This window comes from Triplophysa rosa, linkage group LG13, assembly GCF_024868665.1.
Source record: "Triplophysa rosa linkage group LG13, Trosa_1v2, whole genome shotgun sequence".
Classification (NCBI taxonomy): Eukaryota; Metazoa; Chordata; class Actinopteri; order Cypriniformes; family Nemacheilidae; genus Triplophysa; species Triplophysa rosa.
Window position 1 is genome coordinate 12,765,431 of NC_079902.1, and position 16,942 is coordinate 12,782,372.

The following is a 16,942-nucleotide window of genomic DNA, read 5'->3' on the forward strand; positions in this document are numbered from 1 at the left end:
CATACATTTACGAATAAAACATTTCGTGCAATAAGATATTTTCATATGACGTGCAGCTTTTGACTTGCATTGTGTTTTGTCGTCCCCTGGTGGAGGAGCTCAAATTTCAAGCCTTGCGCTTTAGCAACGCACAACAGCAGCCGCGCACACGGTCGAAAGTACTTCCGGTGGGTCAGCGTAGGATCTCAAAAAAGTTACTCTTTCCCCGCTTACCTTAACGCAAACTTAAAACACCAGCATATTTCTCGAGCGGCAAAACGACGTGCAGCAGAATGCTTTAACGGAAACCATCTACGAAAAGGACTTAGAAACCCAGCAGACTTTGTGCGCCGCTCGAGAGTGCGTTCGCGAGAGAGGAAGCAGTATTCAACCATCTTTCCTCTGCTGGCAATAACAAGAACAGAGAAGGGTCCAAGTGGGGCTACACTTCTCAATTTATACTATTTTCTCCTTATTCGTACGCGGAGCCGTGAGGTTGGACTTTTCCCGACCGAAACCGAGGAGTATAAAGCGTCCACATCCGGGATCGTAGCATTAATAGATTAGCTATTTGATTTAGTATTTCTTTTTCATGTTTCCAACAGGTTTACCTTCCCCTAATCCCCCATCGCCAGCCCAAGAGCCCAGACCCGCAGCTTCTGATGTTCACAACGACAGTAGCTTAACGTCTTCTAAGAAGAGAAAAATTAACAGTTCCGAGAAAGAAGACATTGATTCAATATCTTCGTCTCCGAAAGCCATTTGCAATTCATCCTCTACCACGTCCTGCTCTTCCACTACTTCGCAGCAACACAACAAGAAGTTGAGATTCGAGGACTCGGTGGATTTCATCGGACTGGATGTAAAGATGGCCGAGGAGTCGAGTAATCCTTCTGCATCTTGTTCAAAAGCAAAAAACGTGTTCCTGCCCGGAGGTGTGGGGCATCATGCGAACGGACTCACGAAGTCTGCGGGCTCCTCTACATTCTCAAACAGTAAACCCGGTGCTGCAAAGAAACTTGTTATCAAGAATTTTAAAGGTAAAGTTTTTTTTTTAATATAAGTGGGCTAACGTCATTTTACACGTGTTTATTTGAAAACACCATTGGTGTTCAAACCCTAGTGACCCGCCTACATAGGCAGCACATGTTGTGATGTGTAGAAAAGCTGTTAGGTTTGGCAGCCCACTAGGGTTTGAGAGACAACCACTGTCATTGTGCTTTTCAAAGGTAATATACATTAAATTATTAACAGTCTAATGTCATGAAGTGCCCTTTCTTTATTGTAGTTTGTTTCGGTGCCAGTCATGAATGACACTTTTTTTTATGTTGATGAAACATAATTTTTTAAAGACCTGTTTTCTGACTATAATTGCTCTCAGTAGACATTGTTATTTTTGTTTGCACAACAGTTTGTTTGTAATCTCTGTATTAAACCTTTTCAGAAAAACCAAAATTACCAGAGAATTACACAAATGAGACCTGGCAGAAGCTAAAGGAGGCGGTGGAAGCCATACAGAACAGCACTTCAATAAAATACAACCTTGAAGAACTTTATCAGGTAGGAAATATGGGAATTGTTACTTAAAAACAGATTTGTAATCATTTATAAATTATATACTATATATGACATCTTATGCACTTGTCTCATTTTTATTTTAGGCTGTTGAAAACCTGTGTTCACATAAGATATCTGCCAAGCTCTATAAACAGCTCAGAGTGGTTTGTGAAGACCATATCAAGGCCCAGATTGACCAGTTCAGAGAATATCCTTTTATATCATTTCTACTGTATTTTGGGGTATAAAGTTAACCAAACGTCTGAATAACTTTGGTGTTCGCTATAACTGTGTTAGAATAGACTTTAGACTGTTAAATCTGGCACAGCCTTTATTTTGAGATACGAAACTAATTCTTAACTCCTCTTCTACGGATGCTCTAGACAGTGTTCTCTTTCTGAAGAAAATAGACAAATGTTGGCAAGATCACTGCAGACAAATGGTTTGTCTAACACATTACTCGTTAGACACCTTAGTAAATATTTGTGAATGTGGGAAACCATCATCTTTTACATGCATGTCAAATGTATTCGTGCCTCTTTTTTGTGTCTTTACCTGTTTGCAAAAATGACATGGATACCAAGCATTCTCTTTCTCTTTTCGCAGATTATGATAAGAAGTATATTTTTGTTTTTGGATCGCACATACGTTTTACAAAATTCAATGCTGCCCTCAATCTGGTACGTATCTGCTTTTGCAGAAAAATATTTGATGCTTTGCATCATCTGCCGCTGCAAATAACTCATGTGTTTTGTCTGCAGGGATATGGGTTTGGAGTTGTTTCGTTCCTATATCATCAGCGACCTAAAGGTGCAAAGTAAGACAATCGACGGGATTCTGCTTCTTATTGAGAGAGAGCGAAGTGGAGAGGCCGTAGACCGTACTCTCTTGAGGAGTCTTTTGAGCATGCTGTCAGATCTGCAGGTTAGATCTACTGCGTTGTCATGTTCTGGGTTCAATATCGTCATGATCGCGTAAAGCCAGTCATCCCTTTTACACATGATGCACTACATGCAAGGATACTAGAAAAACAGTATGCATAGAGAGAAGTCAAAAAGTTAATTTATGTGATGAATTACAGTTTCTGAAATGGTATTGTCACCTCCAAAAGTATGATTTAGACAGTTTCACAACTCAAATAATAAAAAGTTCTTTAAAAAAGGATATTTTAGATTCTGAAATTGATATTTATTTATATATTTTTTGAATCAACAGTGCATTACTGTGACTGCAGTGTTAAGTAGGGCTGTGTATTGGCAAGTGCCTCCCGATACGATACATATCACGATAGATGGGTCACGATACAATATATTGCTATGTATTTCGATACGATACACATTTGCGATATATTGCAATACTTTAAATAGAAAATGTAAAAAGTAGAGCTAGAAATACAACATGCTGTGCACCACTGAGGGTTTCTGTAAGGATAAGTGTAAAAACATCCCTTACCTCTGCAGAGTGGCCATGATGTGCGATACATGGACCTTTAGATCAGAGGTTTGGGTTCTCAAACTGTGGATTCCCTGTGCTCCCTCAAGTGGGTAGCACAGGGAAATAAGGTGGGTCACGTGGCTGTTGTGGTGCATTACAGCTAAAATAATGAACATGGGCAGTATAAAAACCCTGCTTCATCCGTGCTGTAAATGTGCTGGTGTCACATCCGTGAAAGCACAATAAATGTCATTGTTATTTTTCTCAATAAACTTTTTGTCTAATGCACTGCAGTAGCCAAGTGACTTGTGTCATGACTGGCGAAGCCTACAAACAGCATTATTTTATATAACTCATTACTCCATTACTTATTTTGAAAACCAAAGCACACCCACACATCAGCTCTGAGAGCTCCAAGCGTTCTTATATTTTTCGCCATGCTTGCTTCCACTTACTTTTGGCCGTATGTATATGACATGATTTAAAAAAAATATCGATAGTAGAGGTATCACTATCGATACACTATCGAAAAAAAAAATATTGCGATAGTTACATGTATCGATATTTTTGCACAGCCCTAGTGTTAAGGTTAAAAAACACACATTCAATGAGTAATGGGTTGTAATGATTATATTGGCGTTATGGCACATGTTTTTTTTCCCTTTTTTTTGTTAAACGGTTACACTAGTTGCACTACTAATCTTATTACCAAATTTACCTGGTCTTTGTTTTGTTTAACCAATATCATTGCAATATTATTATACGTATATTTCCTGTACTTCATATTTTGTTGTAATGCTTTTATTTCAACCCTTAAAATGTGTGTTTCTACCCTTTTTGTGTGCTCATGGATTTGTTGTAAATGCACCGTTGCTCATGTTTTGACAGATATATCAGGATTCATTTGAGCAGCGTTTTCTGGAAGAGACAAATCGACTGTATGCTGCAGAGGGCCAGAGGCTCATGCAGGAGAGAGAGGTGAGTTTAAGTTCAAAAAGAAAGTTTGAAAGGGTAGACTTAATTTTCCGTCTTAACAACTTGTTTGTTTTCTTCGCAGGTGCCAGAATATCTCCATCATGTTAATAAACGTCTAGAAGAGGAGGCTGACAGAGTCATCACATACTTGGATCAGAGCACACAGTATGTTCACAAGGAATATGCCTAACCTTAAAATAAAAATATTCAACATGTGATCAATTGCCTGTTTTCTTTTTTTTATAGAAAACCCCTCATTGCCACAGTAGAAAAGCAACTACTTGGAGAACACCTCACTGCAATACTCCAGAAAGGTATTGATTTAATATCACCCTCATCAAACAAAAGTTAAAAGAATTGTATTTAGGTTTGAAATGGTTAACCTAGTGTACACATATAAAAATGCATTTTGTTTTCTAAAAACACAAGGTTTGAATAACCTGCTGGATGAGAACCGTATTCAGGATCTGTCTCTGCTGTATCAGCTCTTCAGTCGTGTCAGGGGTGGTGTGCAGGTTCTCCTGCAACATTGGATCGAGTACATCAAGGTAAGCAGGAAAGCCAAGTGACTACTAATAGATGAGTCTTAGACTTGTGATAAAACACAATTCTGTGTGATATTATTTTTAAAGTCTTGTTTTTTGTGTGTGTCTTAGGCCTTTGGAAGCACAATCGTCATCAACCCAGAGAAAGACAAGACGATGGTACAGGAGCTTCTGGATTTCAAGGATAAAGTCGATCACATCATTGACATATGCTTCATGAAGAATGAGAAGTTTGTGAATGGCATGAAGGAGGCGTTTGAGACCTTTATCAACAAACGGCCAAACAAACCTGCAGAGCTCATAGGTCAGTTATCACTTTGTGAGAGTTTGCAGCTGATCTGGTGATGATGAATATTAATATTCACGTTGTGATTTATGTTGTATAGCAAAATATGTGGATTCAAAGCTTCGTGCAGGAAACAAGGAAGCAACCGATGAGGAACTTGAGAAAATGTTGGACAAGATAATGATCATATTCAGGTTCATTTATGGTAAGACTTTATGCTCGTCTTGAAAAGCTTCGAGGGTTTGCCATTCTTAAACTTTATCAACCTAAACCTCACTTTAATTTGTCTTTTTCAGGCAAAGATGTTTTTGAGGCATTCTACAAGAAAGATTTGGCGAAGAGGTTACTGGTGGGAAAGAGTGCTTCTGTAGATGCGGAAAAATCAATGTTGTCCAAACTGAAGCATGGTAAAATACATCTCTCCAATAAAACCCATCACATTATTATCACTGAAGCATAGAAAAGTGGAAGTGGCTTGTCTTTTTCAGAATGCGGAGCTGCATTTACCAGTAAGCTGGAAGGAATGTTCAAAGACATGGAGCTTTCAAAAGACATTATGGTCCAGTTCAAACAGGTAATGATAGTGTTTTTCTTTTTACTTCTTTTTCTTTACCAGTGATTCACACATCTCAAATTTACTACAGCACATTCAATGTCAAAATATTCCTGGGAACATTGAGCTGACAGTGAACATTCTCACAATGGGTTATTGGCCAACTTACGTCCCCATGGAGGTGCATCTCCCACCGGAGGTTAGTACTTGAGAAATTGGAGACTACATCAGATACTTTCTAATACTTCAACACCGTAGTAATAATACAATTACTGTTCATTTTCCAGATGGTGAAACTGCAGGAGATTTTCAAGACATTTTACCTGGGCAAACACAGTGGACGGAAGCTCCAGTGGCAGTCAACATTAGGACACTGTGTGCTTAAGGCAGAATTTAAAGAGGTAATGCAAATTGTGTCATATAATTCTTACTACGAAAGTATTGAAATTGAAAATGCATTCTTCTCCGTAGGCTACGAAAAATAATTGAAACTATTTTACAGGGCAAGAAAGAGCTCCAGGTGTCACTGTTTCAGACGTTAGTTCTGCTTATGTTTAATGAAGGGGAGGAGTTTTCTCTGGAGGACATTAAGCTGGCTACAGGCATCGGTATGGATTCAATGTCAAGTGTTTGTTAGCACATGCCAGACTTACATCAACCTTTGGTTAATAATAAATTAATATTTGCAGAGGACGGCGAGCTGAGGCGGACCCTGCAGTCACTAGCCTGCGGAAAAGCACGCGTTCTTATGAAAACCCCAAAGAGCAAAGATGTGGAAGATGGAGACAAGTTCTCATGTAATGATGATTTCAAACACAAACTCTTCAGGATTAAAATCAACCAGATCCAAATGAAAGAAACGGTAACACTCTTCATTTAAAACAGTTTGACTGTCAGAATAGCAATCAGACCTTGGAGAGTCATTGGCCTTAGTGAGTCTTATTCTTGGTTGCTGTACCTCACAGGTGGAAGAGCAGGCCAGCACTACAGAGAGAGTATTCCAAGACCGTCAGTACCAAATCGACGCCGCCATCGTTCGAATCATGAAGATGAGGAAGACTCTCAGCCATAATCTTCTGGTGTCTGAGGTGTACAACCAACTCAAATTCCCAGTCAAGGTGAGAACAAATAGGACAAATGTGAATGATGTTTCTTAATGCAGACATGGAACAAGCATTAAGAACTTTTGCTGTGCATCAATTGTCATTAAATGTTTACATTTTTCGTTCTAGCCTGCTGATCTAAAGAAGAGGATAGAGTCACTTATTGACAGGGACTACATGGAAAGGGATAAGGAAAATCCCAATCAATACAACTATGTGGCTTAAAGAATGAGAGGTGTAGATGAGGGATGGAAGAAATGACAGGAGGAGGCTGTTCTCAGTGACGTCGTTAACTTCACTTAGCACATGGAACTCCTCGTTCCAGTTTTTGTTCACTTTATCATCTTCACCACAGTGACCAATAACTGATTCGGTTTTCTCTTTCTGGATTTCTTTGGCTGTTTCCCCCCTCAGAATGGCACGTCTCTTTAAAAACAAGCGAAAATATAATACAGGATTATTTTGATAAATTGCTTCTAAATGAGAATTGGACTATCCCGAGTTAAAAAACTATTTATTTCCTGGTATCATGGCTATTATTTGTCTCTGCCATGTTGTGTTTGTTTTTCCCCCATTGTGTATTTCATGCAATTGTCACTTAACATCGACTTATTACCCGTGCAAAGAAACCAGTACCAGATTGATCAAAATAGACTCATTTGTTCAGTCGGTGTCGTATTAGGTACCAGTGTATAAACATTGAAAATAGGTTTTCTTTTTGCCAACGTTTTTGATAAACGGAAAAATGATTCAGCTGGTTGGTCACAAGCAATTTATGTTCTGTGAATGTGATTTGTTGATGAATAGAACAATTGAGGCTGATTGGAAATTTCACAGTATGTGCCAAGATTAGGTAAACCAAGCACTTGTTTTGTTTGTAGAAATGTTAACGCTGCTAAACACTAACTTGTACATCTTCCTTTGTTTTCTTCTCCCTGCTTCTACCATCTCGCATTTCCTCCTCTTGTTTATTTTGTATATACATTTTACACTCAAATTTGATGTTTGACACTCAGCTACATTGCGACCGAAATCTTTCACCAGAAACTTTGAACAAGCACAGCAGCACCGTTTTATCATCCGAGTGTTTCCAAGTTTATATATCATTTCAGTTCTCAATTTGGCCTATATACTGAGAAACTCCTCTGTGTGGCATCACTGGATCTGTGGAATTTTTGGCAATGGTGTTTTGAGAAATCATACTTAAGTGGACAGTTGTCCAGTGTCTGGAAAGTATGCTTGTTTTTATTGCCTCAGAATAAACAACTATGTGTTTCCATGATCTTTTCCTCTGTTCAGTGATGATAATATTAATAATTCAGTGATCCTTATTAATTATCTGGCCTGAAAATACTGGGAGATGGAAAAAAGTTACATACAGGTGCTGGTCATATAATTAGAATATCATCAGAAAGTTGATTTATTTCACTAATTCCATTCAAAAAGTGAAACTTGTATATTATATTCATTCATTACACACAGACTGATATATTTCAAACGTTTATTTCTTTTAATTTGATGATTATAACTGACAACTAATGAAAATCCCAAATTCAGTATCTCAGAAAAAACTACCATGGAAAATACCATGGTATCCCTGTTCTTAATTGGCCAGCAAACTCTCCTGACCTTAACCCCATAGAAAATCTATGGGGTATTGTGAAGAGGAAGATGCGATATGCCAGACCCAACAATGCAGAAGAGCTGAAGGCCACTGTCAGAGCAACACCTGAGCAGTGCCACAGACTGATCGACTCCATGCCACGCCGCATTGCTGCAGTAATTCAGGCAAAAGGAGCCCCAACTAAATATTGAGTGCTGTACATGCTCATACTTTTCATGTTCATACTTTTCAGTTGGCCAAGATTTCTAAAAATCCGTTCTTTGTTTTGGTCTTAAGTAATATTCTAATTTTCTGAGATACTGAATTTGGGATTTTCATTAGTTGTCAGTTATAATCATCAAATTAAAAGAAATAAACATTTGAAATATATCAGTCTGTGTGTAATGAATGAATATAATATACAAGTTTCGCTTTTTGAATGGAATTAGTGAAATAAATCAACTTTTTGATGATATTCTAATTATATGACCAGCACCTGTATNCAGTTATAATCATCAAATTAAAAGAAATAAACATTTGAAATATATCAGTCTGTGTGTAATGAATGAATATAATATACAAGTTTCACTTTTTGAATGGAATTAGTGAAATAAATCAACTTTTTGATGATATTCTAATTATATGACCAGCACCTGTATGTTCAATGGTAAAGAATTGTGGGGTGAGCTGGTCCACTTTTTACATTTAAAATAAAAATATATCGAACCATGATTTATTTACAGTTTAACATGACTGTTCAAACTTGAGTTTATTTTCACATAATTTGTAAAACATTTAATTGAATTAAGAGTTTAAAAAGAAAGAAAATTTAAATAGGAAGCCAAATTATAACATTCATAAAAATGGATAACATTTTCAATGCTGTATGGAGAAAAAAACTAGATGGAAAACTTGGTATTATTGGATTGACATTGATAAATATACTTTTTTTTTATAGTTAGTCAGATGTAATACTGTTTGATCACTAAAATCAAACTTATGTGAAATACTGTTAGCAAAGACCAATCAGTTTTTGTAGTTTCTGTATGTGTTGACCTACGACAACTGTCGTAAATGTCGTAAACAGGAGTCACCTGCTGTTGACGTAGAGCGTGGAGTTAATCAATCCATATTCAACTGAATCTTTAGTTTTTATTTACTTAGTTTAGCAAAAAATTACAGCTATAGGACAGTAAGAGGAAAAGAGTGACGATAACGACCCGCAAGGATGTTTAAAAAGTAAGCTTGAGCCGTTGTCAACCCCATGAACGCTAGCTAACACAACTTAGCATTGTTACCGTTAGGGTTTGTGGAGTGCTTCATTTGGCTTTTCCATCTCAGTGGTTATGATAACTCTTTTATTTATGAGTCCACCACTTTTTAAATATGGTATCCTAACGTGTTGAATGCTTTATATTTTTTATCTGAGACAGCAAGTGGTGTAGCTACCTGCTAACATGCGTATGGTATTTATGGGTAATTGTGTGATTCTGCATCACACATTCAGTCCAGTATGAATTCTTTGTCGTTTTTGTTTTTTAATGTTTGCATATGTCTTGTCAGACAGAGACACGTCATACTGTTTTTAACATTAAACCCATGGACTGTGCACACTTCATTCTTTCTCCTTGTTGTCTTAGATTCGATGAAAAGGAGAATGTTTCAAACTGTATTCAACTGAAGACATCTGTAATCAAGGGCATAAAGAATCAACTGTTAGATCAGTTTCCCTACATCGATGAATGGCTCAACCAAATCATGCCCAAAAAAGACCCTGTCAAAATTGTGAGATGGTAAGAGCTATTCCTGATCGTCAGTATTTATATTCAATATTAAGACTACTAAAATATAGTGTTTAAAAGCTGTCAAGCTAGTTTTACATTAAATATGCTGTGTCTATTTTGCTTATGTCTACAGTCATGAACATATTGAAATTCTTACTGTAAATGGAGAGCTGCTTTTCTTCAGACAGAGAGAGGGACCATTTTATCCCACCCTCAGACTTCTACACAAATGTAAGAAAGACACTTTTGATTTTAATATGTAGCAGGGAGATCACGTTACACGTATATTTCATTCGGTAAAGCTAATGCGTGGCAATGATGTTTCTGTCTTCCAGTTCCCTTCATACTGCCACACCAACAAGTAGATAAAGGAGCCATCAAATTTGTTCTGAGTGGAGCCAATATCATGTGCCCAGGCCTTACATCACCAGGAGCCAAACTCTACCCTGCTGAAACAGACACAGTAGTTGTATCTTTCCAAATGATCTGTGCCCCTCTGGTTTTTCCAAATATTTTCTGATGTTATAAATAGAGGTTAAATGTTAAATTGAGTTACCTGAATAAGTTTCAGTCAAATAATTCTGACGTGTATGTGTCAAAATGCAGGTTGTTGTCCTTAAGTTTTTGTTTTCAGGCTATAATGGCAGAAGGTAAACAGCATGCACTCTGTGTAGGAGTCATGAAGATGTCAGCACACAACATGTAAGTATCTTTAATCATGTCATGCAAGTCTCATATTTACTAAAACTAAATTTTGTGCCATTTCATTTTATATCCTTCTGAGTTACAGTTTTGTGGAACAGATAACCTGACTTTACACAAATATTTTCTTGTGTTGCTTCACTGAACAGAGAGAAAGTAAACAAGGGAATTGGAATTGAGAACGTTCACTATCTGAATGATGGACTATGGCACATGAAGACATATAAGTAGACATGAGTTTGTGGATCATTGGGACCCCTTGTCAACAGGCAGCCCGTCTTCTGTTTACACAAATGGACTTTAATTAACAAATTAACTGTGTATCATGCTTAATGATTTGAAAGCAACCCCATTTTAATGCACAAATAAAACCTGCATTTAAGTCAATTTGGAATGGTCTGTTGCTACAGTGAGAGCTGAATTGTGCCATTGCAGCTCAGATATATATGTGCATATTTAAGAAGAAAGGACTGTAACTTATAATAACAGAACTCATCAGCTTATTAGTAGAGACTGCAAGACCTGAATTGGTTGTGTCAGATAAGGGAGACATACAAAATGTGCAAACTGGAGTCCTCCAGGAGAGGTTAGAAAACCCCTGGCTTATGCTAAATCAGAATTTTCAAATATTCAATAAAAACATACTTATAAAAAAAGAAAAACGGGTAAACTAAATGTGCTGCTACTGTCACGCATGGATGTCATTTGTAATATGCAGATCGATTACAAATACAATATATTAGAAACTTCAAGTTTTGTGGTAGCCCACGTGAATACTGTAATATACAATAGTATTTACCATAATAAACGGAAATAAATTGTACTATAATGTAGTAATTATAGTATAGTAAATGTATCACGCAAAAACAAATCACGCAATTCATACAAGGACATACATGAGTCATGACTTCAGCAGAATTTTGGGGCCCAGAACCTTTTGTATACGTTTTTGGGGGAAGCTCTGCTACATAACAATCACCAACATAAAATGTAAATACTTTATTTCAAAGGTAACCCTAATGAGAACTATGAATTGACTTGTATTGTAAAAAGACAATGACTCAAAAAATAAAATATAATTCCAAAATTTTACTAGTTCAAACAGTGTAAATGCTGTGCAGTTTGTCGTGCAAGAACTTCCCTAAACTTCAACAAAGTACAATTCCAAACAAAAACAGATATCACCCTGTCTACACCAGGCACGAATGATGCGGCAAGCCCATTAAAAACGAAGCATTTGTTGTAACGTATCGCGCATCCAGTGTGGAAAGCCTTGAAATCTTTAGACTGTCCTTCTTGCCATTTCACTATCAAAAGAAAAGTAAATGTAAAAAACAATTTAACATAGCTGGATCAAAGAGCTCCTGTCATACAGCAGGAACAACTTCCAGTTTGTCATTAAATACATTTTAATGGGTAAATGCAAGTTCCATGTGCATAAATTACACATCTGAAGCGTTTCACTTTGCATCATACTGCAAATAAATCTTAAAACCAAGGATTCATTTTCATTCAGTGCTCAAAATTATCCGTTTTTAACCCCTTATGTTTAATTTAACAACTTCCATTTTCTTACTGATTTTGGTAATAGTGATTAGGTTTCGATTTAGCCAGAACACAGAAGAAAACCCCTCAGCTTATATACCAGCAACCACCTTCAAAGCACATAATACAAAATAAAGTACATACTGCAAATCTTTACCCCTGCACCTAGTGTAAAAATGACACATTAAGATCAACATTCTTTGAACCCTGTGTAACACAGTAAACACCAAATCATAAAGTGAATTAGTCATTGTCCGAGTCTTTAGGAGGCAAAAATGTCAAAGAATCGTGAAAATCGTGTCCATAAGGACGAAGTCTGTAGACACCATACATCATGACCTGCATCTGGCCTGCAGGCATGCCACCAAAGGTAATCGCCAAATCAGAACAACAGGACTCCACGACATCATTTGGGTTTTTGCCCATGCTGTCAGAAATCATAGAGGTAACGCTTTTCTTGTTAAAAAGAGATTTGCCTTGTGCATCCTCGCCGTTTTCGGCAAACACTCCACTGTATTTCAAACATGTGGCGAGCTGCTTCTCTTCCGACATCTTCCACAAGGCATGGCCTCGCGCTGGACATTTCTCCTCATCTTTGAATATCTCCACCAGCCTCTTCATCGCCTCATAACTCAACACAATCCCACCGTCATATTCCACATACTCCAGCTCTCCAGACTTTTCAGTGCGGCCAATGTAAAAGGGCTGGCTCGGGTCTTTCTCTAATACCAAATACTTCAGGTTTTCAATAATTGCAAAAGTGGTGGGCCGGGCCACGAAGAACCAGCGCAGGTCTCCAGCATTCTCATAGGCGTGTGTGATGGCTTTGCGTAGCCTAGCCCACTCATCATCCTCCTGTAGGTCCAATGCCTCTAGAGCTTTGGAAGACTCTGAGGTGTAGAACACAGATTTGTCACAGTGTTTGCTCCAGGTATCATTGGCTGTCGCCCAATAAACAAGGAGCTTGGGGGTCACCATAATGACACAGTACACTCGAACCTGTTGGGTGAGGTCATACATCTGGGCCTCAGATAACTTTTGAAGTTCATCTTTGCTAACAGGTTTTAGATGATGGTGGAGATGACCGTCACCCTGGGGTCCTGGACTAAAGGTGCCAAACAGAGACATGACCAGACAAAAGATGCCCCCTAGAAACATGCCCTTCATGAACGAACAACCCTCAGACATCATGTTGGATATTTACCTGTAATAGAATTAAATACAAATCATTTGAACAGAACAAAGGCACTGAATGCTACAACAATCTATTACATTATAGCCTACATAATATTAGGATATCAGTGGCAGCAAAAACAGTCTCCTATAATAACTAAAAATATATATTTTTACAACTGTTCGCAACAAGCAGTTATCCAAGTTTACTGTACTTACAACAGATGAGCGTAATAATAACAAAACGTGGTCAACAGTAGACTAAAACAACACATTTAAATACGTACTGTTACTATAATTTACAATCGCAAGTCCGCAACACGTACTCGACACCGTCGCATCTAGTTCCGTGTTCACAGCCGGAAAATATAAAACCACTTTTAAGTGTAGTATCTGTTCTAGAGTCAGTTTGACCTGTCCTCTTTCATATCCTTTAGCTCGGATTACTGGAGGTAATCTGATTGCAGTGCAGCACAACAAGCCAGTAGATCGCTTTCCGCAAACGGATGTTTAATCTGAGCCGAAGGCAGTAAGGGAAATGTAGTTCTTTACAGGTTGACTCGCACAGGAATGAGACGGTTAAAACTACAACCGCCCTTTTCCTCAAATGGTTCAGGGAATTTAACATGTCATTTCTGATAATAGTGTTGAACAATTTTCTAATTTTATTAGTTGACTACCATAAAATAATTTCAGTTCAAAACAGTGAATTTGTAAATAAATGTAAATAAAGCACAAGTCTGCCGCCTATTGGTAAATGATGGTATTTTGTTTTTTAGTTTTCAAACCTGTAAAGAGAGAGGGAACACTATCTCTTTATTTGTACACGGGGGCGTGTTTATCATTTTGGGGGCCCTAAGCAAAGTCAAGACCTGAGACCCCCCCCCCACATGCATACTAATAGTTTTTCTTTGAATTGCACAACACAACAGTAATATTGAGTAGGATAGCCCTATATGGAATTATATGTTAAACCTGGATTTATTTTACTTTCAACCGCATAACAGCACACAAAATTGTTTACAGTTTGGTATAAAAATAAACCTTTTGTTTTGGAAACAAATATTTGATATGTGCGCTTCATGATTGTGTTTCTATGCCAGGGGCGGCACCACTACTCCAAAAATTGTGGGGCAAATTTTGATACTTTAAAATGTAATACAATTTGAGCTATCGATAATAATTTAAACTAAATAGCATGAACACAAATCAGTCAGTATTACTGGAATTAATTTGATTAAATAGTGAAGAACCCTCAAGATTTTAGTGCGTGCTTTCTATGAACTCACATTCCACTTAAAATGCTGGAAATGTTTAATAATACAAATTTTAAAGACATATTTAAGTTCATAACAATTATATTTTCCTCCCTATAAAACATTTAAGATGGATGTTGTGATCTAACTAACTAAAAACCGACTTAAGCTATAGGCAATGACAATAATTGCATTAGTCCTATTAATGTCATTTCAATCAAAACACATATCTACAAGTTATTGATGTGCTTTAGAAACAGGCAAATGTAAACATATTGACATTCATTAGATAGATGGTATTAAAACTAACCCTAGCAACCTGTCTGTTTCCAGGGAAATCAAAGTTCAAGGCACTGGTCTCAAATCAGCTTTTTGTCTGTCATTTGTCTATAAAACATAGGCTACTATGCAGTTTTCTTTTAACGCTATGGAGCCAGGGTGTAATCATCATAGAATTTTAGCAGACGCATCTATTAACAGCAAAATATAACTCATAATATCAGTAATTTTAAGACGTCTTAGATCATATGTTGACATTCCGCTTTGTCACTTTACTCCATTGCAGCCTAAACTTTTCTCCAGCACGACTTACTTTATTTGAAGGACTCCACATAAAGAATGTTGTTAAATGAACAGGCTGAGTGTTAAAGCGCAGGTAATATACCTGAATTAGAAGTTTTGATTGGTTTTACAACCGAGTCAGACCTGTCTGTTATTAGGTGCGTTTGACATCCGCTGTAAGATATAATTTTTGATGACTCTGTCATGGTAAATGCTGCATGACACATCACACATCCTGCTGGCACCCTTTATTTTTCATCAGAATAGAAACTTACTTTTGAAATCATTGATGCACAAACAATAAGAAATACAGAAAGCGTATTTTTTAGCTCCCAATGGATAGTTTACTAAATAAAAACTTGTTATCATTTATTTATTAAGTTTGGAATGACATGAGGGTGAGTAACTGATAAAAGATTCTTTTAAGACATCTGGGGAGCTCATGCTGAAATTATATTAAATTATAGTCTATTTGTTTGATAAGAGGAAGACATCCAAATCACCCCAAAAATGTCTTTGCAACAAAGCAAAGAAAGTAAGAAGCAGCAACATCAGCAGCATTGTTTTATTCTTTGCAGGGCAAAAAGAAGAGATATTTAGTGTCCTGGAAAACTGTGTGCAAACATTCAGCATTTAGGACGTTTTTACCAAAACCATGAACACGGACTACAGATGCACAAACAATACAAAATAAACAAATAAACAAATGCTGCCAGTGCAACAACAATTGTGGCATTGCGTGTATTTTTTTAGCCTACATAAATCTCATGACAGGTGCAAGATCTGCTGAAACATCTCTAAAATTGAGGAAAACATTAATCTACCTACATGCCAAAATATAATTGTTCTGTCAAGGGACAATATTTCACACCGTCAATTTGATTTGTTAAATGATGGGTTAGATATTATTAGTATTAGGAGACGAAATTCCTTTGTTCCCTGTACAGTGAGGCACTGGCCCTTTAAGAAGAGACATTTCAATCTAGGCGTGTTTCCTGCTCCCGAGGAATCCAGCCCTGCTTGCATTTTACGAGAAAAGATTTCACTCGTACACATTACACAGATCATTTTCAAATAACATGCATAGGTAACATTGGATTTGACATATTTTTTATTGTATATCTTTTTGAGAGAACAAAGGAAGGATAATCCTCGGGATAGACGCATACAGCCTAAAGACAAACGTCAGTCGGTCAAGGTCTAATCTCCAGATGTGTTTGTAACATTTACGCACTTATTTCTTTCAGTTCAGCGTTCTCATTTTAAATCTGTGCACGCTTTGAAGGAAGTCACTTTTCAGGTGTGTTGAAGTGCATGTTTTTGAAAGCCAACATGGCAAATCTTCGCGTGTGGATGCGAATATTGCCTTTATATATTTGATTGGGACTTCAGCTGTGGATTTTGAGTCCAAGATAGCAGATATGTAGAGCGGCAGACTGCTGCAAAGACTAAAACATTGAAGATTTATGAGAAAACAGACGGATATACGGGAGGTAACCTACAAACACGTCTTACACACGAAGAAGGAAGAATCGTATGCCTGCAGCAGAGAAGCCCTTTGAACTCTTGCATTTTTATCATTTCTGTCTTCTGCGTGTCCTAAACGCAGGTTAATCATTTAGTGGACTCTTATTTATTCAAAAGGCTGATATTAAGTTTACAGCGCTTCATTAGCCACCATGTCGGCGGTGATGATTGCACGGAAGGTTCGAAAATGGGAGAAATTACCTGGGAAGAACACGTTCTGCTGCGATGGACGGGTTATGATGGCTCGACAGAAAGGAGTATTTTACCTGACCTTATTTCTCATCATTGGAACCTGCTCTCTCTTCTTCGGCTTCGAGTAAGTGCATGTTATTGGTGTTTATGAGACCGTATATGTACGA

The 16,942-nt window shown here is 37.4% G+C and overlaps 4 protein-coding genes across 7 annotated transcripts in view; 3 read left to right on the top strand and 1 right to left on the bottom strand.

Annotated features, from left to right (window-relative positions):
• The first annotated feature begins 67 nt into the window (after window positions 1–67).
• cul4b (cullin 4B) lies at window positions 68–7,714 on the top strand. Its single transcript, XM_057349037.1, has 20 exons — window positions 68–1,019; window positions 1,424–1,539; window positions 1,641–1,744; window positions 1,909–1,978; window positions 2,143–2,216; window positions 2,298–2,460; window positions 3,859–3,948; window positions 4,028–4,110; window positions 4,192–4,259; window positions 4,375–4,493; window positions 4,602–4,794; window positions 4,877–4,981; window positions 5,073–5,183; window positions 5,265–5,350; window positions 5,421–5,528; window positions 5,617–5,730; window positions 5,832–5,937; window positions 6,019–6,191; window positions 6,295–6,447; window positions 6,562–7,714. The coding sequence occupies exons 1-20, from the start codon at window positions 572–574 to the stop codon at window positions 6,655–6,657; spliced, it is 2,580 nt and encodes an 859-aa protein (XP_057205020.1). The 5' UTR covers window positions 68–571; the 3' UTR covers window positions 6,658–7,714.
• Window positions 7,715–9,098: 1,384 nt separating this feature from the next.
• Window positions 9,099–11,474, top strand: mcts1 (MCTS1 re-initiation and release factor). The gene is made up of 6 exons (XM_057349276.1): window positions 9,099–9,274; window positions 9,676–9,828; window positions 9,953–10,050; window positions 10,155–10,288; window positions 10,454–10,521; window positions 10,671–11,474. Exons 1-6 carry the CDS (start codon window positions 9,264–9,266, stop codon window positions 10,750–10,752), a joined length of 546 nt encoding a protein of 181 aa, XP_057205259.1. The 5' UTR covers window positions 9,099–9,263; the 3' UTR covers window positions 10,753–11,474.
• Window positions 11,475–11,582: 108 nt separating this feature from the next.
• c1galt1c1 (C1GALT1-specific chaperone 1) lies at window positions 11,583–16,896 on the bottom strand. Of its 4 annotated transcripts, none has more exons than XM_057349275.1 (2): window positions 16,785–16,896; window positions 11,583–13,270 (listed from the first exon to the last, which is right to left on the bottom strand). In XM_057349275.1, exon 2 carries the CDS (start codon window positions 13,255–13,257, stop codon window positions 12,310–12,312), a length of 948 nt encoding a protein of 315 aa, XP_057205258.1. In that variant the 5' UTR covers window positions 13,258–13,270; window positions 16,785–16,896; the 3' UTR covers window positions 11,583–12,309. The 4 variants fall into 4 exon arrangements, with proteins under 4 accessions (XP_057205258.1, XP_057205257.1, XP_057205256.1 ...); XM_057349274.1 differs by lacking the exon at window positions 16,785–16,896 and adding an exon at window positions 13,566–13,737; XM_057349273.1 differs by lacking the exon at window positions 16,785–16,896 and adding an exon at window positions 13,527–13,737.
• zdhhc9 (zinc finger DHHC-type palmitoyltransferase 9) overlaps window positions 16,037–16,942 on the top strand; it is a 31,332-nt gene continuing 30,426 nt past the window's right edge. Inside the window, exon 1 of the mRNA XM_057349269.1 lies at window positions 16,037–16,899. Within this exon, the coding sequence (XP_057205252.1) occupies window positions 16,736–16,899 (164 nt within the window). The 5' untranslated portion in view covers window positions 16,037–16,735. The remainder of the gene's footprint in view (window positions 16,900–16,942) is intronic.

Coding starts and splice junctions, on each gene's coding strand:
- c1galt1c1 (XM_057349275.1), bottom strand. CDS start 13,257: ATGATGTCTGAGGGTTGTTCGTTCATGAAGGGCATGTTTCTAGGGGGC.
- cul4b (XM_057349037.1), top strand. CDS start 572: ATGTTTCCAACAGGTTTACCTTCCCCTAATCCCCCATCGCCAGCCCAA. Junction 1,979..2,142: donor AAGATCACTGCAGACAAATG/GTTTGTCTAACA, acceptor CTCTTTTCGCAG/ATTATGATAAGAAGTATATT. Junction 5,184..5,264: donor GTTGTCCAAACTGAAGCATG/GTAAAATACATC, acceptor TGTCTTTTTCAG/AATGCGGAGCTGCATTTACC.
- mcts1 (XM_057349276.1), top strand. Junction 9,829..9,952: donor CCTGTCAAAATTGTGAGATG/GTAAGAGCTATT, acceptor TTATGTCTACAG/TCATGAACATATTGAAATTC. Junction 10,522..10,670: donor AAGATGTCAGCACACAACAT/GTAAGTATCTTT, acceptor TTCACTGAACAG/AGAGAAAGTAAACAAGGGAA.